This window comes from Protopterus annectens, chromosome 1.part1 (genome assembly GCF_019279795.1).
Source record: "Protopterus annectens isolate FY-2018-M chromosome 1.part1, PAN1.0, whole genome shotgun sequence".
Taxonomy (NCBI): domain Eukaryota; kingdom Metazoa; phylum Chordata; order Ceratodontiformes; family Protopteridae; genus Protopterus; species Protopterus annectens.
Genome location: NC_056726.1, coordinates 1,242,711,964 through 1,242,738,488, shown reverse-complemented (window position 1 = coordinate 1,242,738,488; position 26,525 = coordinate 1,242,711,964). Strand labels below are relative to the sequence as shown.

The window sequence follows — 26,525 nt, the reverse complement described above, 5'->3', positions numbered from 1 at the left end:
CTGGCAGTTTAAAGCCCTTACAGCTAAAGTAGCAGAAGTGTAACCTTTTTTCCCCCATCTATCCAGAGCTCTAGAATCCCTATCAGAGGGGACAGGGTTTTTTGCAGTGGAAGCCTTAAACCCTATGGGACTCTGTGAAATTGTTTCAGGGTCAGCAGCAGGGTTTTTATAAAGAAATTTACGAGAGTCTGGGACCCTGTAGTACCTGTCTGGCTTGACTGGTGCAGGGGGTAAAGAATCAGGAGACAAACTGGATTCAGAAAAAACATCATCAACAATATCAAGCACAGGGGGAATAGTAAGGGGCCCGTGCTGAGACAATAAAAGAAAATCTCTTTTCTTGGATTCTGAATAATCCTGGCTCTCCCAATGGAAATGTTCCCTCATGGTGTGCAAGGTTTCCCCAAAAGAGTAATCCTCAGGAGGAGAGGCTGAAGGTATAGATTCTTCAGCATCAGACTCCTCATAGGGAGGAAGAGAATATCCCTGATCTGAAGAGGAATCAGAGGACATAGAAACCTGGTCAGAGGAGTCATAGTCAGTGTCTTGTCTAGGCCTTTTATCAGGAGGGGGATGGGAACCCCTGATCAAAGTAAATAAGTCCTCGGCCATTTTAAGCATCTGTTTCTTTGGCATGGATGACTGTCCAGGAGAATGCTGTACTTGTTTCCTTGTCTTTAATGCCGTTTTTGACTTTGCCTTGGCAGGGAGATTCAACCCAAGTTACATTTTTAACTACATGCAGGCATCCATGTGTTACAAGTCATTGTTTGGTAAAATCAAGTTCAAGCATCTGGAATGCATTTCTGAATACCTGTTTAAATGTAATATTTCACACAATAATTTTTTGTTCATATGCAAGCAACAATTAACCTCAACAGCTAACATACCTGGTTCAGACTTTGGCTTCAGGAATGATCTAATCCTAGTAAGTTTAACAGACGAGGATGCAGATGTGCTGTTCATACCTGAAAATGAATGAAAAAAAAAACTACGTTAACAAAGAACAAATTAATGAGGAGAGAATGAAAGGACAGAAGCAGTACACAACAGAACATTGTTCCTAAACTAAAACAGTAAAAGCACTTTTTGTTTTCTTGTTACGTGTTGGAATTTGGTAATGTTTCACTGCTTTGGAATCTAAAATGCAATTTTTTTTTCAAAACAGCAGTAACAGAGGAATGGAATTCTAACAGCTGTGTGGAGGCCAGACCAGTACAAAGTTCTCTTCAGTGACTTGACCATTTATTTATTTAACATCTGCTAACCGGGATAGTCCATCTGAGCAAAAGCCCTTTTTCAGTGGAAGCCTGAGGAGAAAAGCTCCACAGTACAAGCAAATAACAAAAATTTACAAAAATTGAAGTTGAATACAATATACAATAAAACAGTTAAGCAAATGTAGGTAAAGCTCTACAGTACAATATAGTAAGAGGCATTATACTTATATATTTTATTATATTGTATTTCCACTTAATTCCAAATATCTGTAAATTGGGAGGACCAGTATATGCTTCTTGCTTTCTTGACCTGAAATGAAAAAAGCTACTCCAATATGCAACCTCAATTCAAAGTCCACAGTACCTTCCCTGGTTGAGACTGAACTTGGTCATCTTTTATCAGTGCTCTATGCCAGTTAATTTCAGATAAATATATAGCTAGTCAAACAGATATAGAAAGATAGTTTGATTTATAATTAGCACACTGAAAAGCACTGCTTTGAAAAGTATGACCAATTGAAATGAAGTGGTTCCTTTGTGTAACCACTAGCACTCTTCATTCCACAAATATCAACAGTCCAAACTTTTGCTCAGGCTGCTAATGTTCAGTCATGAAAACAAAACTATTTCTGCTGTACGGAACAGTAAATAAAACATCTCTACTATAGAACCTAGAACATCAGAATATCAGGCACTAAAACGCCAAAAAACAATGGCTGAAACTCTCACGGGTGAAAAATTAAGCTCAATGCACCCCCCCCCCCTCATTTATATACACCAACTCCACAGTTGCACCGACTAGAAAAAAAGGATAAATCTCCCAAAAAAGAGGCATCAGTGGTAATGACACTCAGAAACAACACCAGCAGTGATTTCCCATGGGAAATAATGATTACCGTTGTGCTCTTCAGCATCTTGTGCTTTGGCCAACCGACACCTCAACCTCCTGTGGATAAAGCAAATAGAATATGTGGCAATTTTGCAGTGTTGCAGTAAGATGGTGGTCTTCTACAGTTGCTGTGTTTGTTATCTTGCATTTTAAGTGGTTTTATTTTAATATAGTGCAATAAACGTACTAGCAAACTTACCAAATTCTGAGGGGGTACTATGAATTTTGAAAGTTTCAAAAATAATTGAAATTACATCTGTGATGGCAAAAGTTGCTTTTACAGATGACCTTTGGTTCTGGGCTTGCCTAAACAAGTGATGGTCAAGAGAATGAGTGCTTCTGAGACTAGGTTTAAGGATGTTTGAAGAGCTTTAAAAGTCACTCTCCATTAGTTGAGACTGTTTACTAACAAGTAAACAAATATTAAAAAAAGTCAATTGGAAGTAGTTGAAGCTGAAAATTTCACTACTTAAAACAGCAGAAAGTACAATTGTGTGCACTTACCATAAATGTAGATGTTCGATTGTATTCACTGTTGCAGTCATTACATTTGGGTTATCTGCCCACAGGTAGCCCTCAGCTGGCCTGAATATTAAAGTCTTTGATCCCTGCGTCGGATGCTGTCTCTCCTTCCATGACGTCAGGTCATCAGGGGTATAAAACATGCAGCCAACGCCATTACATCAGTTTTTCTTGCCCCATATGTCAGGTGCCCCCATAATGGGAAGCAATTATATGTTCGGTTACACCTCCAAAAAAAAAGCAAATACACCAGAAAGCTGAAATACACTAAACAAGAAGAAAAGTGCAGCCAAGAGAAGTCAGGGGGCTGGAGGGAGGGTAACCAGGACTGCAACAGTGAATACACTCGAACATCTACATTTATGGTAAGTGTACACAATTGTACTATGTTCTTCATGTTTCACTGTTGCAGTCATTACATTTGGGTTGATTCCCAAATCTAAGGAAGGGAGGAGGAAGTTAAGAGAGCATTAGGACAGCTATTAAGCCCTGCAGGACTGCAGTGGCAAAACCAGCTCTCTGGATTTTGAAAAAAACAGGCATGTGGTAATGCTTGGTGAAGGTATGTACAGAGCTCCAAGGTAGCAACTTCTAGGATGTCCCTGGTAGGGACACCTCTTAGAAAGGCTGTAGAGGTAGATGCAGCCCTGGTGGAATGTGATCTTATCCCCAGTGGGGTAGGTTTTCCATGGTGCTTATAGCAGAAATGAATGCAATGGGCTATCCACTTAGAAATGGTTTGCTTTGAAATGGCCTTCCCCCTCTGCCCCTGCAGCAAAGCAAACCACCAGCTGTTCAGATTTTCTGAGAGGCTTAGTCCTGTCCAAATAAAGTCTAAGTTGTCTGTGCACATCCAAAGAGTGCAGTATTCATTCTCCTTTATTCTGTGGATTAGGGAAAAAAGTAGGCAAATGAATGGACTGATTAAAGGCCACACTAGACACTACCTTGGGCATAAAGGAAGGACTGGTCCTGAGGGACACCCTGTCTGCATGGAAGATGATGAAGGGCTCCACTGCCACGAGGGCCTGTAATTCAGACACTCTTCTTGCTGAAGTGATGGCTAGAAGGAAGGCTGTTTTCCGAGAAAGGAATTTCAACTCTGCAGTTGCAGCTGGCTCAAAAGGAGGTAGAGTGAGCTTTTCCAATACAAAGTTAAGGTCCCTGGCTGGAGTAGAGGCTCTCCTGGGTGGTCTTAAATTTTTGGCCACTCTGAGGAATTGCTTTAGCAGGGGGTGAGAGAAGAGGGGTGGTTCAGTATTATAATGTGTTGAAATGGCAGCGGCATGAATTTTAATTGACGAGAAGGAAAGGCCTTTGTGGAGCATCTCTGTTAAGTACTGAGGAATATGCGGTAAGCTGGGCACTGTTGTGCCCATCCCCTGAGTCTGGCTCCAGGAACAGTATCTTTTCCACTTTTCAGCACAGGATTTTCTAGTACTAGGCCTCCTTGCCTCCAGAATGACATCTAGCACCTGCTTACTGAAGGATGCTATTGGAGAGCTCAAGGAATTAGCCAGGCTGCAAGGTTCAGAGTTTCAAGTTGAGAGTGCAGAATCTGGCCCTCCTGCTGGGACAGCAGGGAAGGGGGTCTGAGGCAAGTGCCATGATTCCAGCAGTGACATGCACAAGAGGGTTACCAGTGATGGTGTGGCCAGTCTGGTCCACTCAGTATTGTCCTTGGTTTGTCCTGTTTGATCTTTAGCAGAACTTTCAAGAGGAGAGTCAGAGGGGGAAAGGCATAAACTGAGAGGCTTTCCCAGGTGAAGGACAGGGCATCCACTTTCCAAGCTTGACTGTGGGAAGTCCTTGTGCAGAATTTATCCAATTGGTAGTTCTGAGGGGAGGCAAACAGGTCTATTTCTGGATTCCCCCATTTGTTTTTCAAAAGGTTCAATATCTTTGGTTCCATTTTCCACTCGTGTGGATCCATGAGATTTCTGCTTAGGTTGTCTGCCAATGAATTTAGCTTGCCTGGCAGGAACTGAGCTTGTAGGAGCACTTGGTAGCTCAAGGCTGTGTTCCACAGAGCCGTGGCTAGTCTGCAGAGAGGGTACAAGTGGGTTCCCCCCCTGCTTGTTATGTACCACATAACTGTGGTGTTGTCTGTCTTTACCAATAATTATCCTGGAAGAATGTGGTCCTTGAAGGTTGCCAGGGAATTCTGTACAGCTAACATTTCTTTTTGATTGATATGCAGGTGCATCTGACTTGAGTTCCATTTACTTTGAATGCACTGCCCTGTCAAGTGAGCCCGCCATGCATAGTCTGATGCATCTGTTGTTAGGGTTTGGGCGGCAGGGGGTAGAGTGAATGGGAGCCCCTTGTTGTGGAAGCAGGCCTCTGCCCCAAAGGAACTCTGTCTTTACACAAGGAATGATAGGAATCATTGATTCCAGGTCCTGAGAATGTTGACACCATAGGCGTTTTAGATACCATTGTAGTTTCCTCATATGCAGTCTTGCATATGGAATTAGTAGAATGCAAGAGGCCATGAATACCAGGGCTTGCAGGAATTTCCTTGCAGATAGCTGGGTCTTTGTGGCCAGTAGTTTGAAGTAGGCTATCAAATTTATTATTTATTTATTTATTTGCAGTTGTTTAGCCAGGATAGTCCATTGGGCCTGAAGAACCAGTTTTCAATGGAGTCCTGGGGAGAAAAGCTCCTAATACATATACAACAAAGATTAATATACACACATAGATTGCATGAAGATTACAGAGGTAAACAAACTAAGATTAGTATACACACACATAGATTGCATGAAGATTAAAGGGGTGAACAAAGTAAGATTAGTATACACATATAGATTGCATGAAGATTACAGAGGTAAACAAAGTAAGATTGATATACACACACAGATTGCATGAGGATTACAGAGGTAAAACAGACTGATCAAAAGTATTTCAATCAAAGGTAATAATGTAAAAAGTATAACAAAATATTTTTTTTTTTTGTAGGATTGAGGATAGGTAGTTAGATGCAGTAGGGTGAGGAATTGCTTGATACTAGTATGGAGTAGTAAATTAGAAGCAAGCAAGAAATTGTTACCTGGTATTTGAGAGAAGGAAGGGAAAGAGTGTTGAAGTAAAGTGCAGGTTATGAGGGATGGGAGCAGGACCATTCCCATGTGGAGGTTAGATGAGAGTGGAGTGATTTTTTAAAGGATGGGAGGCTAGTAATGGTACGAATGGAGGGGGGAAGGGAGTTCCATAAGCGTGCTAGTGAGTGTGACAGGAGGTACTGTCCTGGGGGGTGGAGGGGTCTGTAAACTTCTATAAGGTTTTGATTGTTTGATCTGAGAAGTCTTTGTGAGTGGTGCATTTTAAAAGTAGTGGAGAGGGAGGGACAGTGAGAAGGCTGGAAAATGAGTTTATGAGCATAGGTGAGCTGAGTGTAGGAGAGGTAGTTTGGTAGCTCTAGCCAGTTTAGTTTGTGGAGAGATTCACAGTGATGGGTTGATGATTTGTTGCTAGTGGCGAATCTGGCAATTTTATTGTAACAAGAGGATAGTTTGGTTTTGAGAGATGATTGTAGATTTGTTAGAAGAGGGGCTCCATAGAGAAGGGAGGGTAATAGAAATGTAGTAGAGAGAGTAAGTTTAGTAGTTGAGGTGAGGAACCATGTCGGTAGAGCATACCAAGTTTTTGGTGTTTTTTTTTTATGTTTACTAGTAAATGGGAGTTGAATTTGAGCCTATCATCGATTTGAACCCCTAGTAGTTTAGTTTCAGATACCAGCTCAAGAGGTGTTGTATTTTGGCTGGTGATGGAGAATAAATTTCGATCAAAGTTTTTAGTTTTAGAGGAGGTAAAAATCATAAGTTTAGTTTTAGCAGCATTAAGTGCTAGATGGTTGTCTTTCATCCATTGTTCTGTGGTAGAGAAAGCATCTTGAGTTAGTTTTAAAAGAGTTGGGATGGATGGGGCAGCACAGATGATTGTGGAATCATCTGCATATTGGATAACATTAGCAAGAGGGATAGAGTGGTAAAAGTCATTAATGAAAATATTGAAGAGGAGGGGGCCCAGTATGGAACCTTGTGGGACACCTGTAGGGGAGATGAGGAAGGAGGAGGTGGCCTTTTTCCATTTGACAGCTTGTTGCCTATTGGAGAGATAGCTGGTAAACCATTTGAGGGAAGAGGGTGAGAGGTTTAGGTGAGCTAGTTTAGTAAGAAGTAGGTTATGAGAGATGGTGTCGAAGGCCTTAGAGAGATCGAGAAGGATGGTAGATACAGTGAGGCCAAAGTCTCTAGCTTTGTTCACAGTTTCAAGGAAGGAAAGGAGGGCAGTCATAGTGCTATTATGGGGTCTGAATCCATGTTGGGTAGGAGTAAATAGGTTGTTGTCCAAGAGATGGGGGAGGAGTTGAAGGTGGATACATTTCTCTAGGACTTTAGAAATGGGAGAGAGGATGGCGATGGGACGGAAATTGGAAATATTAGTATTATTTCCTCCTTTGTGCAGGGGAATGATGTAAGCTTTTTTTTCCAGATTTGAGGAACAAGACCTTCTTGGATAGAGCGGTTGATTAGGATACTGATAGGGAGGGCAACGGCTTCAGCAGCTATGCTAAGGAAGTATGAGGGAATGTTAGTTTCTGCAGGAGTTTTCTTATAGTAGAAGTAGGAATAGGTTTAATGAAAAATGGTGGGGGTTGAGAGGGTGAGGAATGAGAGAAAGAAGTTGGAGGGGGAGGTGGGTGAGGAGAAGTGGAGGTAGGAGGTGGATTGTTTTTGAAAAATAAGAGGTAAGTTTGGAAATAGAGTCAATGAAGAAAGAATTGAATTGGGTAGCAAGATCAGAGTCTTGTACATTTGGGGAGGGGTTAGGGTTTTCTGTAGTACCAGGTTTTAATAGGGTAGTTATACCTCTCCAGAACTTTTGTGGGTTGGTTTTATGGTTGCTTTGAAGTTGGATGAAGTAGTTTCGACAGTCTGCTGAGATAAGCTTTTTAACTGAGTTACGAAGAGTTTTGTATTCATTGAGGTTAGATGTAGATTTGTTCCTCTGGTATTGTGTCCAGGCTTTATCTCTAAGTCGCATGGTGGTTAGTGTACTTTTTGTTAACAAGGGGGTGGTTTTCCTTTTTATTCTTTTGGTTATTAAGGGAGCATGATTATTTAGGAGATGTAGGAAGGTAGTATTAAAGTGAGTTATAGCATTTTCAAGTGGTAGAGTTTTTAGATGGTACCAATTAAGTGATTTAAGGGTGTCAGAGAAAGCTTCTGGGTTAAAGTTTCTATGGGATTGGGTAGTTAAGTAAGTATGAGTAACTAGTAAGGGAGAAGGAAGATGTCTAGTGAAGATGGGAAGGTGGTCACTGAGGGAGTCAGGGAGGGTTCCACTGTCAGGGTAGTTGTGGGGGTGGGAGACTAGAATCCAGTCTAAAATGTTGCCACTAGTGAAGTCTTTGGATGGCCTAGTTATGGAGTTAATGAGTTGAGAGTAGTTGTATAGGCTGATGTTGAGGGGGTGAGTAGGGGATTGAATGGAGGACCAATTAATATTGGTGTCTCCCATGATTATAGTTTCATTACAGATATTAGTTGATAGCCAGGAGAGGATTTCTTCGAGTATTGGGACATTGTCTCCAGGGGGAATGTAGAGAGAGGCAATGTATATAAATTTATGTTTGTTTAGCTGAAGATGAGCTAGTATTAATTCTGCATTAGCGAACTTTGGAATGGCTTTATTATAGGGTGTTATGCATAGGGAGGAAGAGTAGATAAGAGCCACCCCTCCACCTTTTTTATGGGTTCTGTCTGTTCTGATGATAGAGTAATTAGGTGGTACTATCTCTACGTTTTTTACATGTGGTTTTAGCCAGGTTTCAGAAATAGCTAGGATGTCTGGTTTGTTATGGAGTAGCCAGGCATGGAGATTTGTAATTTTGTTAGGTAAGCTTTGTGCATTAAGAGATGTAAGTAGGATGGATTTAGTTATTGAGGAGGAGGGGGTTGGTCCTGGGTTAGGGTGAATATCACCAGATAAAAGTAAGGAAGTTAAAAGATGAGTTAAGTAGTGGAGGTATTTGGATTGTTTTGATTGAGAAATATAAGTTGAAAGATTAGTGGGAGATATGAGTAGAGTAGATGATGAGGGTTTAAGAGGGGGGAATAGTTTGAAATGAAAGCATAGGTAGTTGTTGAAGGGATATAGTTCAGGGGAGATTGAGTTGAAGAAGTTGGATGGTGAAGTATGGAGAGGGCATGTTGACTGTGAGAATGGTGAGTGGGTGATGGGATAAGGTTGGGTAAGATAGTAGATGTAGGTAAGGTTCAGGAGGAGTAATAGTTGAATTGGGAAGGATGAGTATTTTTTAAGCATGTTAGGGTTTTAATAAGTAATGTAGTGATGTTGTGTAAGGAGGAGGGAGGGATGAGAAGTAATAGTTGCATGCAAGTGGGAGGGGATAGGAAAAGGAAGGGGTGGAGTGTAGAGGTTGGAGAGGAAGTAGGAGTGGTTAAGTGGGTATAAATGTAGATGTAGTGGGGGGGGTGGGATTTGGGGGTAGGGTAGGGGAGCAGAGAGAGCCAGAGGTACGAGCGGGGAAGAAAAAAAAGAAAGATCAGCTGAAAAAAGTATCAGCTACTGCTGATGATATAGAAAGGTAAGGAGATGTAGTACCAGATAAGGACAAGTAGCATGTAGGGAAGAAAAAGATGTTTTAAGTAGATAAGTTGATGTAGTACAGGGGGTGAAAACCAGATTGTAGACAGAGAAAAATACAGTCTCTTAAGTTAGTTGGCCAGTTTAATAGGAGAGAAGCCAAGGTAACATTAGAGTTGCACTGACCCTTGGTAAGTAGGTGCTGCCACCTAGTGGTGAGCAGGTCGCATACAACGTTCAATATGCAAGTAACTAGGACAGAGGTGACTTGAGGGGAGAGAGTATATTTGGGAGGTCCAAGGTAGGCTGCTGAATCATTTACAAGGGAAGTTAGACAAAACAAGTGTTACTGAGTAGGTAGTATAGAAACAGTAGATGCTATGAGGCTACCTACATTCAAAAAGTTACTTTAGGGCAGTTCTTCACAGGAGTTCTACAGCTCAATCTGGCTGGCAAGCTCCAGGGAGTTTTCAAAAGTAATGCAGGAGGTATTCCATTTTGGTTTGAGGTGGGGAGGCAGCTTCTGTAGTAAGCTTCTGAAGTGAGGAACTGTAATAATAAAAAAAAAGAGAGTAGAGAAAGTCTAGGTTAGGTTCATTTAAGTGGTGGAATTACAGACAGAGAGAGGAAGGAGAAAGGGGAATATGCAATAGGAAAATGAGTAGTAAATATAAAGTTAGTAGATAAATACAGTGCTCAAAGGGATAGGCACAGAAGTGAATATTGTAGGTAGTTAGAGAGTTTGAAAGGATGGACAAAGAAGAAGGGGAAATATAGAGGAGAAGTGGTAAGTGAAGAGAGGTAAATGGTAGCAAAGGTACAGCTTCTAGGCAGTGCAAATCAGGTAAGGTGAGATGCAGGGTTAAGAACTCAGTCACTGTACAAAGACCAACTTTACCACAGTACCCCAGCCTGGTAATAGGATGGGGGAATTTACTAAGGTAGCTACTAACAATCACGGAAAATGTGACAGGCAATAAATGGAACAATAAAGCAAGTACAGGCATATATAACATCTAGCAAATAGAAAATAAATGGTAATGCAGAGCACTTTAAAAAATAAAGCAAACATTTACAGTGACAATTGAAACATTATGTTCTACCAGTAGAACTAGCAAAGATCTGTACAAGCACCATCTAATACACTGCCTGGGATTATAAAAATGTCTAAAGCACTACCTAGATGTAGCAAATACGGGTGTGTCTTATCTCAAACAACTAGAGAAACGGTATTTCATCAAACAGTTATAAGCATTCAAAGTATTATAAGAATGGTAAATAGGGTAATGCACAGCACTTGAAACATTGCACCCTCAGTATTCAAAAAGTTACTTTAGGGCAGTTCTTCACAGGAGTTCTACAGCTCAATCTGGCTGGCAAGCTCCAGGGAGTTTTCAAAAGTAATGCAGGAGGTATTCCGTTTTGGTTTGAGGTGGGGAGGGAGCTTCTGTAGTAAGCTTCTGAAGTGAGGAAATTCAAAAAAAGTTACTTTAGGGCAGTTCTTCACAGGAGTTCTACAGCTCAATCTGGCTGGCAAGCTCCAGGGAGTTTTCAAAAGTAATGCAGGAGGTATTCCGTTTTGGTTTGAGGCGGAGAGGGAGCTTCTGTAGAAAGCTTCTGAAGTGAGGAACGAGGAGGCGAGAACCAAGCAGCACTACCGTGGGGCCACAGGGGCTGTTATATCAGTTTAGTTTTACATTTAAAAAATAATAATAAATAAATAAATTTGTTTCTCTGGCGTGAGGTGAGCCATCTGGGAAGTTTTGTTCAAGCTTGCTCCCAGGAATACAATTTGTTGGCAGGGTACTAGATGAGATTTTTCGTTTATGGTGTAGGCCAGTGAGGTTAGAAGTTTCTTTACAAATGCCAGATGTTTTAGTAGCATGTCCTGGCTTTCTGCCTGAATTAGACAATCGTCCAGGTATGGGTATATTTGAATATTTCTTTGCCTGCAAAATGCAATGACTGGGGCTAGGCACTTTGTGAATACCCTGGCACAGTAGATAAGCCAAAGGGAAGGGCAGAGAACTGATGGTGCATGCAGCCTGCTCTGAAGCATAGGTATTTCCTGCAAGATTCCCTTATTGGAATGTGCAGGTAAGCTTCCTTAAAGTCTAAGGTTGCCAACCAGGCATGTTTGCCTAGCATAGGAAGCAGCTGTAAGTGTTAGCATTTTAAAATTTGGGATTACCAAAAAGGTGTTTAGAATAGAGAGGTCCAGGATAGGATGCCAGGAGCGGTCTTTTCTGTGTACCAGGAAAAGTCTTGAGTAAAAACCTTAATATCAAAGTCCAGCTTTCCACAAGTAAACACTGACACCACGTAGTAGAAATCAAAATATTCTTAACCAAAATAACGAGTGCAGCAGAAGTAAGATAAAACGTAAAAGTTTAATTCCAAGTGGGTGTGCACAAACGGATGAGCGCTTTCACAAATATAGTTTCTTCAGATCCTTCTAGCAACCCCATAGATGTGCTCCTTATATAGTGATTCCAATTAAGCAATTAAATAGTCAACTAGTACTCATCTATTAACATGAACAAAATATGAGTAGACAGAACAAATATATATCTCAAATCACACTAATAAAAAAGGACATTTCCAGATACATATAAAAACATACATATAAAAAATGAATTAAAAAATAGTAGTTAAAAACTGTATGTGCAGGTAATATGCAAATAATCCATCAGATGTTTGCTAAAATCAATATTAAGACACATGCAATTAAGCCTCATGAAATAAACTGAACATCAGAGTTATTATAGACTGCATGGGTATATATGTATATAATTATAATATATAATATATGTAATATATATAATATGTATAATGTAATATATAATGAATATAATATCTATAAAAGTCATTATATATATAAAATAATAAAATCATAGGATACAAGTACTTAATATTTCTACGCTGGCTCAACTTGCGTTTAATAGATGCCCTATCGTTCAAACCATGGCCCCTATCTGCCTTAAGTGTAATAATCCAGTCAGTCTCCTTTGCTTCAGTGTGATTCATGATGTCACCTCCTCTTATATTGACATTAATGATCTCTAGGGCCTTGAATAGGAAGGTCTGATTTTCATTGTTAGAGGATACATGTCTTGCAAGGGCATTATAGGGGCTACCTTTCCTAATGTGGTAGATATGTTCCCTCATTCTGTCTCTTAATGGACGGTTAGTTTTCCCAACATAAAAACTCGGGCAAGCTTGGCAGGTAGCTAAGTACACCATATTTGGTGTCATACAATTAGCATCTGCCCTAATAGAAAATAACATGTTCATCTGGGTGTATAAAGACATTGCTACTGTCTATATATGAACAGAAATTACAGTGATTACATGGTTTGGTGTAACCATTATTCATCATAGTCTTGCCAGATCTGGGATAACATAATAGTCGTTTCAGGTTATTTTTATTCCTGTAGAGGAAACTGGGTGTTTCTCCCACAATGTATTTCAAATCATTATCCACAAGAAGAATATCCCAATGCCTATTAATAATTTCCTTCACATTATATAGGTCAGAGGCGAAATAAGTGGAAAATTTAACAGGTGTACGTACTGAACAATCTCGAATAACTTGCTGTTGATTTCTAGGTCCAAAATATGGTAGGCCTGTTGTGAGACGTAAATTATCTACCTCTTCTAAATAGGATGTGACCTCATCATTATTATAACCCACCCACCCTTTGTGTTAAAGAATATTATGAAAGGGCAGGCTATTAGAGCCTCTAGACTCAATCCAACTGATAGTGGTTTTTCCCAGGAGTTGGTCAATCTTAACAATAGGCTACTAACCCGGGGTTATAATAATGATGTCACATCCTATTTAGAAGAGGTAGAGAATTTACGTCTCAACAGGCCTACCATATTTTGGACCTAGAAATCAACAGCAAGTTATTCGAGATTGTTCAATACGTACACCTGTTAAATTTTCCACTTATTTCACCTCTGACCTATATAATGTGAAGGAAATTATTAATAGGCATTGGGATATTCATCTTGTGGATAATGATTGGAAATGCATTGTGGGAGAAACACCCAGTTTCCTGTACAGGAATAAAAATAACCTGAAACGACTATTATGTTATCCCAGATCTGGCAAGACTATGATGAGTAATGGTTACACCAAACCATGTAATCACTGTAATTTCTGTTCATATATAGACAGTAGCAATGTCTTTATACACCCAGATGAACATGTTACTTTCTCTATTAGGGCAGATGCTAATTGTATGACACCAAATGTGGTGTACTTAGCTACCTGCCAAGCCTGCCCGAGTTTTTATGTTGGGAAAACTAACCGTCCATTAAGAGACAGAATGAGGGAACATATCTACCACATTAGGAAAGGTAGCCCCTATAATGCCCTTGCAAGACATGTATCCTCTAACAATGAAAATCAGACCTTCCTATTCAAGGCCCTAGAGATCATTAATGTCAATATAAGAGGGGGTGACATCATGAATCACACTGAAGCAAAGGAGACTGACTGGATTATTACACTTAAGGCAGATAGGGGCCATGGTTTGAATGATAGGGCATCAATTAAACCCAAGTTGAGGCAGCGTAGGAATATTAAATAATTGTATCCTATGATTTTATTATTTTATATATATAATGACTTTTATTGCTATTATATTCATTATATATTACATTATACATATTATATATATTACATATATTATATATTATAATTATATACATATATACCCATGCAGTCTATAATAACTCTGATGTTCAGTTTATTTCATGAGGCTTAATTGCATGTGTCTTAATATTGATTTTAGCAAACATCTGATGGATTATTTGCACATTACCTGCACATACAGTTTTTAACTACTATTTTTTAATTCATTTTTTATATGCATCTGGAAATGTCCTTTTTTATTAGTGTGATTTGGGATATATATTTGTTCTGTCTACTCATATTTTGTTCATGTTAATAGATGAGTACTAGTTGACTAATTATTTAATTGCTTAATTGGAATCACTATATAAGGAGCACATCTATGGGGTTGCTAAAAGGATCTGAAGAAACTATATCTGTGAAAGCGCTCATCCACTTGGAATTAAACTTTTACGTTTTATCTTACTTCTGCTGCACTCGTTATTTTGGTTGAGTAAAAACCTTGTCCCCTTTCTTCTGCTGGGACAGGTTGAATAGCCCTGATACTTAGAGAGAGAACCTGCTGTTGGGCCGCTGCCCACTGATTTTGGGGGTAGATCTGGCCAACCGTTTGGGGTTGGTAAGGTGTGGAAGTGGAATCTGTACCCTTGGGAAACTATATTTAAAACCCATTTGACCTGGGTAATGAGTTCCCTGTTTTTTACATGCCGGGTGATCTTTCCCCCTAAGGGAGCAGGCAGTTAAGCAGGCCTTGGAAGGTTTAAGGTTAAGTCATTGTGACATTTTTCCACAGGGGGGTGTCTTACTACTTCCAGCTTTGGAAGTGGGAGCCCCCTACTGCTTAGGCCTGTGAGTACCTTGAGAATGTAGCCTAGGTGGTCTGCTGTGCCTGGGTTTGGACTGAGAAGGCCTGGAAGAGACAGGAAAGGACCAATTCTTAGAAGGCCAATGCCTACTAAATTTGGGAGGCTGTACTTGCAGGAAATCTTTAACAGTTTGCATAGATTTAGCTTTTTCCTCCATCTTTTTAAGGACTTCTGCTTGGTTGCCAAACAGGCGGTCTTGGTTTAAGGGAGCATCCAGTAATTTAGCTTTAACATGATCTGGCAAATTTTGCTCCTTAAGCAAAGCATGCCTTCTAAAAACAGACAAAGTGACAGCAGCCCTGCAAGATCCTTTTAAAGGGTCAAAACCACATTGCAAAGTATGTTTACCAACTTGTTCAGCAGAATGCATTAAATCCTGTAATTCTTTATTTTCAGCACAGTCAGGAATCAACATCATTTTCTGTTTAAGTAGTCCCATAATATGCTGCTGATACTTTAACATATGAAACTGGCAGTTTTAAGGCCCTAATGGCCAAAGTAGCAGAAGTGTATACCTTCTTACTCCATCTGTCCAAGGCCCTGGAATCTCTATCAGAGGGGGTAGGGTTTTTGGCAGTAGTAGCCTTAATGCCTTTAGGTCCTTGGGAAATGGTCTCTGGGTCCACAGTAGGATTCTTGAAAAGGAACTTGTGAGAGTCAGGTACTCTTGTAATACCAGTCAGGTTTCCTGGGAACTGGAGGTAAAGTGTCTGGGGCCAGGCTAGATTCCAAAAAGGCATCATCTACAATGTCCAGAACAGGAGGGATAGCTAAAGGCCTGTGTTGAGGGAGGAGTAAGAATTCCCTAAGCCTCTTTTTGGAGTCAGAGTAATCTTGGCTTTCCCAGCGGAAATGCTCCCTAAGTGTGTGCAAGATTTCACCAAAAGAAAAATCTTCTGGAGGGGAAGCAGAGGGAATGGAGTCTTCTGCATCAGAATCCTCATAGGTAGATAAGGGCAAATCCTGGTAATCCGAAGAAACAGAAATTTCAGAATCCTGATCAGAAGAATCAGAAGGAAAATCAGTTCTAGGTCTCTTAGAGGGTGAAGGCTGGCTTCCCCTAATTAAAGTAATAAAGTCTTCAGCCATTCTTGTCATTTGCTTTTTAGGCATATGGGCCTAACCATGTAGTTTGGATGTCGGATTTCTAGGCGTGGGTGGAGTTTTAGGCCTTGAAGAAGAAGATGGTGTCGGTTTGAAATGCAAGTCAATAGGTCTGAATACACCCTCAGAAGCCGGTGTCTGCACAGCAACTCCAAACTCATTCAAGGTAGAGACATCCGCAGGTTCCATGGTCGAAGAAGCATCTTGCGGCATACTGGACTCCGACTGGGTCTCAGTAGAGGCCTGAGAATCTGAAGTAGCAGGTATCAGGGACTGCGAAAGTGCCTCACTGTGTACCGGCAAACTGGCGACTAGCTTAACGGAAGCATCGTCAGCAGCTTTGGACCTATGCGGTCTATCTCTGTCTTTATCTTTACGTTTTTTCAGAATGTCGGATGGCTTACCGAAGCCATTTCTGGATAGTTAAACAGAGTATCAAAATAATTTGCTGCAAAAATAAACAGACAACGAATAGTTCGGGGGTTGAATAAGGCACAAAACTGACAGCGAGGGACGTCGTGGTTTGGGCCTAAGCAAGAAATGCGGTATGAATGAAAATCTTTAGGAGCTATTTGCTTTCCACAGGTAATACAATTGTTAACTTTTACTGACATCGGTTTAGAGCAAGAAAAAGGATCCCCATTGGGGTACTTAGCTTTTTTGAAGACTTCGGTTTTGAAACTCGAAAACAAAAATTTCAGGAGTCGGCCGACTGGCACTTGTGAACTGCTTCTGCTTTGGGCACCGTGCGGCAAGAAAGACTGATATAATGGCATTGGCTGCATGTTTTATAACCCTGACAACCTGACGTAATGGAAGAAGAGACAGCATCTGATGCAGGGATCCAAGAGTTTGATATTCAGGCCGGCTGAGGGCTAACTGCGGGCAGAAAACCCATATGTAATGACTGCAACAATGAAACACGAAGAACATCACCATGTTGCCTGTGCAGAAAAATTACAGCAAAATTAGAGATAAATTAACTGAAACATACTGAGCGACAGCTGGATGACAACATTTATGGCTTCTTAGATTACCAGAAGAAGAAGAAAGCAATGACTTTCTGAACTTGGTGAAAGAGAAAATGGTGGGTTTGACTGGTTTCAGCAAAAAGCTGATGGTTATTGAAAAGGTGCATTGTTTACATGCAACTGTTGCAAACAGACTCATGGGTAAGTCTTGACTGATACTGGTGCAGTATGTAACTTGCTACGAGAAAAAACGACTTTAGCAGGGTATGTAGGGTAAAAGTACTCCACAGAATGATGACTCGTGTAACTGTTTGAAAGACAATGTTCAGAATTCCTTTTTGAATTTTATCAATTAACTTTTTCTATAGACATTCGGCTGAAGGTTTATCATCTCTCAACACCACACACAAAATGATCACACTTTGACATTAATGACATGCGAGAGTTGGCTCAGAGGATGGGGAATCACAAATGTATCATGACAATGAATTACAACATTTGGATATTACTAATAAACATAACAGTAACAGAACATTATTTCCAGAATATTTCACAAACCCACTTTCTCAAAGTCCTACTTACATTTGCTAGTAAACACCCCTTACGTCAGAAAAGGAATATAGTTATGGGCCAATTTACTCAGGCAGCATGTATGACTTCTCAGTATGAGGATTTTGTGGATGAATGCAAGTATATTAAGAGTTTGTTTTTTCAAAGAAATTATCCAGATATACAGCTGAATGAGATCTGTGCTGATGTTATTTCTGGTTGGTATGTTCTTATTATTAAAGAATTTAATCACAACCAGCAACATATGGAGATAGGTGGCCATTCCACTAGCCATACAAATAATAAACTTTTTGCAAAACCATTATGCCTGGAATATGAATTTACTGTCTCAATTATAAGGAAAGTCTTTGTGAAATATAGTAATATATTCAAACCACAGAGTAAAAAGGTCACACAGACAAATTAATAAAAATTACAAGAAAACCCTAGCCATGCTAGAGTTTTCACTGTGTGATACCTTAAAACTCCTGTAATAGAAGCCCAAGGGATATATGCAAATGACCCCTTAAGGACATCAAATGCTTCAGCTATATGGCTACTGAATGTCCATGACTTTTTACTATTTCTTTTCAAGTCTTTGTGGATACATTCAGGAGAAAAAAGACAAACCCCACTAGCTATGGACATGCATGTTTCTGCTTTCTTATGACCTCATCAGCACACTGTAAGTGGACTATTTAGCTATACTTTAGAAGTACAGGGTCTTTATAACAAGCTAATGTCTACAATCATTAAGGTGTCTGCAAAACATCTCAACTAACATCCAAACTAGAGAATAAAAATTTCACACAGACAAATTAGTAAAAGCTACAAGAACAACCTAGTCATGCTAGAGTTTTCACTGTGTGATACCTTAAACCTCCTGTAATAGAGGCCCATCAGATATATGCAAATGATATCAAGTGTTTCAGCTATATGGTTTCTGAACATCCATGACTTTTATTTTTAATTCTCTTTAGCCGTTATGGATACATTCAGGCCAAGCTGTATATTGGAAGTGAAGTACTTCTGATGAAGTCCTGTATGTTGTTAGGATGAAAGACTGTTTTTGTCTTATTCAGTAAAGCTTTTTGGACAACTACTGGAGTTTCTGGATTTTTTTTTTCTGTGGGTCATTTTTTGGCTAAGTACTCTGTAGCCAAATTCGGCAAGTGGTTATTTTATTTTGGTCTTGGATTGGCCATTGTTCACATCACTCCTGAGAATCATTTTCTACTTTCCTGTAACATGACTTAGTTGGTTTTCAGTGTTTTTGTTACCCGTTCTTGGCTCCTGCTTACATCACTTACTTTTTAAGTTATCAATTTAAAAGTTGATAAAAGCAACTAATTTTTTTTTCTGAGGAGAAATTGTGTTTACTTTACTCTGTGGAGATGGCATAATGTTTAGAAGTGCTTTTTACTTTGTATGGGAAAAACATAACTTTAAAGCATTTTTATTTCTATTAGCATTTGTTGTTTTTTTTTGAGAAACAGGTACCATTTTTGGCTTGACCATGAAACAAATTGTGGATCCCACAAGGATCAGGAACTGGCTCTATAGCCCCCATAGTCAGTAAAGAAGAAATTGGAGTTTCTACCTCTGCCCTGAGAGTTCTGGTTACCCTTGTAAAACAGGGAAGGTGTGAAAGTAAAACTTGTAACCTTGCTTTACTACACTAAGCACCTATTTGTCGTCTGTGATGGTAGACCACACCTCTGCAAACCTGGCTAACCTTCCCCCCAAATAAAACTCAGGGCCCTCAGAGGTACGCACAAGAAGGCCAGGGTTAATGAGAATGTTTGCTTTGGGAAGCTGGCTTAGAACTCCCCACTTTAGCAGAAGAAGAATGCCACTGCTTAGCCCTTTGAGGGGCAGAAGGCTGCCCTCTGGAAGATCTCAAACTCCTATGCCTAGAGCGACCCTGCTTGCCAGGATCAGGGAAAGACCAATTCTTGGAAGGATAATGCCTACTAAACAGAGGAGGCTGAACCTGAAGGAAATCTTTTATAGCTTGCATAGAATTTGCCTTATCCTCCAACTTTGTCAGTACCTCCTCAGCCTTATTACCAAAAAGATTGTCCTTGTGCAAAGGAACATCCAGCAATTTAGACTTAACAGGTTCAGAAAGAGGCTGCTCCCTGAGCCAAGCATGTCTTCTAATTACAGAACCAGCGGCTGCTGCTCTGCAGGAAGCCTCCAAAGTGTCAAAACCACAATGAAGTGAATGCTTATTAACTAAAGAGAACTCAGTAAGTCTTGTAAATCTTTGTTCTCCATCATGGAAGGAATATCTCCAAGTTTAGCCTTAATAGCCTCCAAAGTATGTTGCTGATACTTAAGCATGTGAAAAAGACAATTCACGGATCTAATGGCAAGAGTTGCAGAGGTATAGACTTTTTACTACACCTGTCTAAGGCCCTAGACTTCTTATCAGAAGGCACAGTGTTTTTAGCAATAGTAGCCTTAACACCCTTGGGGCCTTGAGAAATAATTTCTGGATCAGCAGTAGGGTTTGTAAAAACGAATAGATGAGATTCAGGAACCCTATAATACCTATCTAGTTTTATGGAAGCAGGAGGAACAGAATTAGGAGTTAAAAGAATTTTCCATGAAAACATCATCCACAACTTCCAAAACTGGAGGTAGAGCCAGAGGCAAATCCAAAAATTCCCGGATTCTTTTCTCAGACTGTGGAAAATCCTGACATTCCCATTTAAAATGCTCCCTAAGGGTATTCAAAGTATCCCCAAAGGAAAAATCTTCTGGAAGGGATAGAGTCCTCAGCATCAGAATCCTCAAAGCCAGAAAAAAGTTGAGAATGTCCTTCTTCACCAGCAGACATACTGGAAATCTCAGAATCTGAGACAGACAAAACATCAGGAGATAATTCCCTAGTGCTCTTTGAAGAGGGGGATGAGAACCCCTAATCAGGGAAAGAGCATCAGCCATCTTTACCAACTGGGACTGAGGCACAGGAGGGGAGGCCGATGCCTGCTTGTGAGGAGGTTTGTGGCTGGAAGGTTTACTAGCAATCCGGAGGGACTCGGGAGGCCTAGCAACTGCAGAAGTCTGAACTAAGGTGGTCGGTCTGGTTCTGGTCTCATGTCAAAAAGAAGAGGCATCAGAAGCCGGTGCCTGCAAAGCGGCTCCGGACCCATCTGAGGCGGCGACAGGTGGAGGGTCTGAAGACAAAATAGCAACCTGTGGCATGGAGAACTCCGTAAAGGTCTTGGCAGAGGCTTGCGGCTGAAAATCTGCAGACTGCAGGGCTGCAAAAGCACCTCACTGACTACCGCTGTGCTGGCGACCAATTTCACCGGTGCGCCGTTGGCAGATTTAACCCTGGGCCTGTCGTGGTCCTTGTTTTTGCGTTTCCTAGGTATATCCGAAGTCGAGAGACCAAAAGACGCCATACCGACAAACTTAGACCAGACTCCGAAATGCTTATAAAAAATCTTAGCTCTATGGCATATGGTAAGCAGGTTAAAGGAAGCAAGGAGATCGCAGTTAGGGAAGTCGTGCTCAAGGCCCAAACAAGTTATACAATAGGAATGGAAATCACGGTGCTGGATCTGTTTTCCACAGGCAAGACAGTTATTAACTTTATCTGACATTCGTTAAAGCAAGAAAAGAGGATCCCCAATGGGATACTTATCTGAAGGCGTCTTCAACTTGGTAGTCAGAAAACAAAACGAAGGTAAACGGCCGACCGGCACTAGTGCGAATTGCATCTGCGTCGGGCTTTACGGCAAAAAAGACTGAGGAAATGGCATTGGCTGCCTCCCTTTATACCGGACGTTCTGACGTCAGTTTTACAACCGGCGGCAGCCGACATCATATATCTGGGACTCTGGTATTCGGGCTGACTGAGGGCTACTGGGAGCCGGATAACCCATATGTGAGTACTGTAACAGTGAAACACAAAGAACATCAGGGAAGGATTCCCTGTTTTGCCAGAATGTTATGCCCATCACTAGAGAAGTTGCTGCTTCCAATACAAACACTATTGACACCATTTTTCCTGTCAAAAATAAGCAGAAAACTAAGCCTGCATCTACTTCTCCTCAAATTTCATTAGACATGAGTACCTTACTGCATCTAGCTTAGAATTTACTTGAGGCTACTGATCCTTTTTGTAAGGCGGGATCTGGTAAAAGAAAGAGGGATACTTCCTTTTCTGATGAGATTCAAGATTTGGAATCTGGACAGGAGGAAGAAGGGACAGATACAGGCTTTTCTCCTCAGATTTCGGATTCAGAGGAGAGCTCGGTGATGATTCTCCCTATGAGGATGTCTCTTTCTCTGAGACTATTTCCGGAATGTGCCATGTTTTCAGTGTGAGAACACTGGGATTTCTCAGTTCCTCAGAAAATCCTATGAGCTGTTACTGAAAGAATTTCCAGAATCTTTATTTATTTAACATTTGTTTACTAGAGTGTCTGACTGGGACAGAGCTCACTTTCAGCGGTGCCCAGGGGAGAAAAGCTTCACAGGTAATTACACAGATATAGATATATAATACAATTAGAAATTTACAAGAAATTTTGAATTTGATCACATTGAGTAAAATGGAACATCCATGTACATGATATATGATACAGAAGAGTAACAAGCAGAAGGTTCAACGTTAATACATATTGTTAGAAACAATAGTTGAACTGTTCATAAGATTACATATAGGATTATAGGCACCAGTTTAATCTGTAGGTTTGACAGTGGACTTATTCTATAAAGTGATAGTGCAGAATACAAGTGGAATAAGGGAAGAGACGGACGGTAGGGGAACTGGACAGTGGAGCAAGTATTAGAAAAGATAGTGGAGCAGATCTAATGGCTGTGAGGAGAATGAGCTGATAAATCAAGGCAAGGTATATTCAGGAGCGGCCTTAGGTTAACTGGTGCCCTAGGCAAAAGGGCACCACAGCACCCCCCACCACACCACCTAGTGCCCCCATCCTGGTCTACCCACACCAAATAAATACTGGAAAACTGCCCCTACTAAAGGGGTGCCCTAGGCAGCCACCTAGTTGGCCTATGCCTAAGGCCAGCTATGGGTATATTAGTGGAGAAAGGAGAAGCTGGTATGGGGTATGGGAAAGGAGGAGAGGAAGTGTGCCAGTATAAATAAATATGTGAGAAGGTCATACTATGGTATAAAGTGGTGTAGTTAGGTATAGATAAATTGGTAACAGGAGGAACATTTAGTCAGGACTAGTGCATGGGTAATGCCATTTATTTTTGAGGAAGCTACTAAGTAGGTTTTTAAATTGTGTTGTGTTGTCAGAAGTTATAATAAGATGTGGTACAGTATTCCACCAGCGGCATTGTTGGTTTTGGATACTAGTAGAAGGGATTTATTTGTGGATTGGAGGAATCGAGTGCTGGTGTAGGGTTGGAGTAATTGGTGAAGAGTGAGAGTTTTTTCTGGTTTGTGAACCAATCTGTGGGCAGTGAAGAAATGAGTATAGGTTAGGTAATGGGGTAGGTGTAGCCAGTTCAGTTGTCATAAGGCACAGCAGTAGTGAGACCTGTAGGGGAAGTTAGTAGCGAATTTAGCAATTTTATTTCAGCAGGTTACTAGTTTGGTCAGATCAGTATTCTTTACGTTGGTGAAGATAAGGGAGGCATAAACTAGGGTGGAGAGTAGGTGAGTTCTGGCGACTGGTTGTCTTGTGGTGCTAGTAAGGAAGGTTGAGTCTATAGAGAGCCCCTAGTTTTCCTTGTGTGTCTTTTTAATACTCTGAGATAGGTTTAAATCAAATTTTAGATTACTGTCTATTAGCACACACACTAATTTTGTTTGGCCTACTGTAAATATTATGGTATTATTGGAAGATACTACTTGGAATGGGGTTGTGAGGTCACATGCTTTACTGGGGTGAAAGAGCATGAGATTAGCTTTGGATGGATTTAGGATTAGTTGTGTGTCTGATAACTAGGTTTCAACAGCTATGAAGGACTGTTGTGTTTTAGCTACGAGTTCTTTTAGCGTAGGTACAGCCTAGATGACTGGAGTCATCAGCATAATAGACAACAGAGGCTAGAGAAGTGGTTGTATGAAGCCTGTTGGTGAACATACTGAAAAGTAGAGGACCTAGAATTGATCCTTGGGGAACCCCTATGGTAACTGGTAAGAGAGAAGAGAGGTCACGTTGCTATCTGACAGATTGTTGATGGATAGTTAAGTAACTAAGGAACCATGAGAACGAAAAATGGCTGGATTTTAGTAGACAGAGTTAATTATGGAATTTTTTTATGTGAAACGGTATGAAATGCTTCCGATAAGTCCAAGAAGATGGAGAACGCCAGATTCCCTTCATTTCTATGATGGTTGATAGTATTAGTAAAGCTGAGCAGGGCAGTTGTAATACCATGATATGGGTGGAAACTGTGTTGTGTGCTAGAAAGGAGTTTATTAGAATGAAGGTAGCAGAACAGCTGCTTATGAATGCATTTTTCTAAGATTTTAGACAGAGGTGATAAGACTGCAGTCGGTCTATATTTGGAGAATTCAGAGGTGTCACCTTTGTGAAGAGGGATTATGCAAGATATTTTCCAGACTACAGGAACGTGTTGCTCATTTAGAGCAGTTAATGAGACTAGAGACCGGACATGAGATAGCTTCAGCTCTAGCTTTAAGAAATCAGAGGACAGGTTATCAGCTCCAAGGGTTGTGGGCTTTAATTTAGAAAGTAGTTATTTTATGGTGGAAGTTTGGACAGGGTTAAAAGAGAAGGAGTCCAATTTTTTTCTTCTGTATAGTTGGGATAATTGGAGGTGCACTGCAGTGGGTCTTAGTGAGAGTATAGAATTTGTAAAGGAGTTAAACTGTGCAGCTATGCTGTTATTATAGTTAGTGGTTGATGGGGTAAGGAGTGGAGGATTGGCCTAGTTGAAGGACTTTATGGCGGACCAAAATTTTTTAGGATTGTTGTGGTGCTTTTTCTGTACAGTTGTACAGTATGCTTTTTTGTCTAAATTGACCTGGGTTTTGGCTTTATTTCTAAGAATTTTATAGTGATCTAGGTTAACTTGATTTCTGTTGACGTGCCACAGTGTCCAGGTTTTACTTCTTAGTTTGAGTATGTGTTTTGTATCTTTAGACAGCCTAGTGGCGAAGTTAGATTTCACTCTGGTATTTATACATGGGGCTAGGCTGTTTAGTATATCAAAGAAGGTAATGTTGAAATAATCCGCAGCAGTACCATGGGGTAGTGTTTTAAGTGAGGTCCAGTTACATTTTTGTAAGATGGAGTTAAAGATTTGAGCAATTAATTTTTTGGTGTGAATCTGATTATAGACAGCATTTCTACAGGGATGGAGAACGTTGCCTAAGTATGTTGGCAGATGATCACTAATGCTATCTGGGAGACAACTTGACTGGTAGGCTAGGTCAGGTTTGTTAGTTAAAATCCAGTCCACGATAGAATGTCTTTTGGTCATCTTGTCTATTTTGGTTATGGATTCTAGAGTGAAACTATGTAGGCAAACATAGTTATGGGTTATCAAAGTCATAGGAGTACCAGTCATTATTAAAAGTCATCCATTATGAAAGTGTCTTGTGGGAAAGTTATGGAAACCCAGTGTAAGAAATCCTCAATTATGTTGGGATTACTGCCAAGTGGAATATAAATACCTATTATGGTTAGATATTTGCTGCTGTTTATTTCACGTTTGGTGAAAAGTACTTATGTGTTGTTTAAATCAGACATGCTTGGTTGTACAAGTTCTACTTTAACTTTTGGTTTATACCGTAAGGCTATACCACCCCATGCTGATTTTTTTCTGTCATGTCTATGTATACCTTAACCTGGAGGAAATATTTCATTGTTGGTAATGTCAGGTTTCAGCCACGTTTCTGTTAGAACTATAATATCTGGGGAGCAAAGTGATAGGCTAGAATGAAGTTTGTGTAATTTACTGACTATGTTCCTGACATTCACGTTAAGCAGCAGGAGGTTAGAGTTGCTAGGAGCAGTTAATGTCCTCGTACTGGGTGGTAGAGTGATGTGGTTGGTGAGTTGCAGCTGATAATATTCAGGACCAGGGTTTGGTGCATATCCCCAGAGAGCTTTAGTTGTGTAGAGAAGTGTAAAATAAGTTTAGACAGCTTAGTTAGGAGTCTGAAAAATTTGACAGAAGTTTGAGATTTAGAAGAAAGTGGAATATATTTATTTGGAAAGTATCATATATATGTTGTGTTGTATAGGTTGAAAGCAATTACAAGGTTTGGAAGTAATGGGTGGTAAGGCAAAGGAATGGTATCTGTAGGAGAGGAGAAAGTGTTGTACAGTTGTATGCAACAGTAAGTTGGGTAATAAGAAAATATCAAGAGAATACAGGTGATAGTGTGTAGTTTGGTGCAGAGAGGTGACACTGCATAGAATATGAAGAAGTGATTTAGAAATGGGAACACGTATAGGATAGCAGAGGCTTATGGTTGGATTTGAAGTGACAGAAGTAAAACACAGATGATATACTGTATTGTAAGAAGTGATAAAAGTATAGAAGTAGAAGACGTGGATAGACTGTAGATGTTTGCAAATTTAAGGGGATGGTAGTACAGCAGAAGATAAATAGGCAAAGGAAAGCTAGGTATTTGTTAAGTATAGGAGACATGGTTTGGGTGTTTGTGTGTTATAAACAGAAGTAAGGTGTGATGTAGAAAGTACTTTCAGGCAATTGGGTAATGAGGGTAAGGAGGAATAGTTTGATGTCCTATGGGATATGGATGATATTCTGTGTGGTGTGGGTGTGTGCAGATGATGTGTTGTGATGTGATTGGGTGGCTAGATAGGTAAATGATTACATGTAGTGGGGGTGGGTGAGATTTGGGGCAGTGTGAGCAGAGTGAGCCTGAGCAAAGCGAGGGTGGTGTAGACAGAACCTGGTCAGAGAGATGCCACGATTACAAAAACAATCTGAAACCCTACAAATTATCGAAGACCAATTAGGGTTCACTCTAAAGAGGATTCCTATAGAAGAAAAAACAAGAACTGTAAGTAAAAAGCCAAACTACACCAGAATGGGTAATGCCTGGCAAAAACATGTATATATTTGTATTGCCTACATGGGAAGAACTAGGTGAAATAGCATTATGCTGCTAGTAAGTTGCAAGTTCAGGAGAGGCAGCTAGGTTTGGTG

General features: G+C 40.4%; 1 protein-coding gene across 4 annotated transcripts in view; it reads right to left on the bottom strand.

Annotated features, from left to right (window-relative positions):
* The window catches only part of LOC122809628 (gastrula zinc finger protein XlCGF26.1-like), a 382,837-nt gene that overhangs the window by 118,532 nt on the left and 237,780 nt on the right, over positions 1-26,525 (bottom strand). For all 4 annotated transcript variants that reach the window (XM_044081268.1, XM_044081285.1, XM_044081276.1 and 1 more), the window contains one exon: positions 891-968. In XM_044081268.1, coding sequence (XP_043937203.1) covers positions 891-968 — 78 coding nt within the window. The remainder of the gene's footprint in view (positions 1-890; positions 969-26,525) is intronic.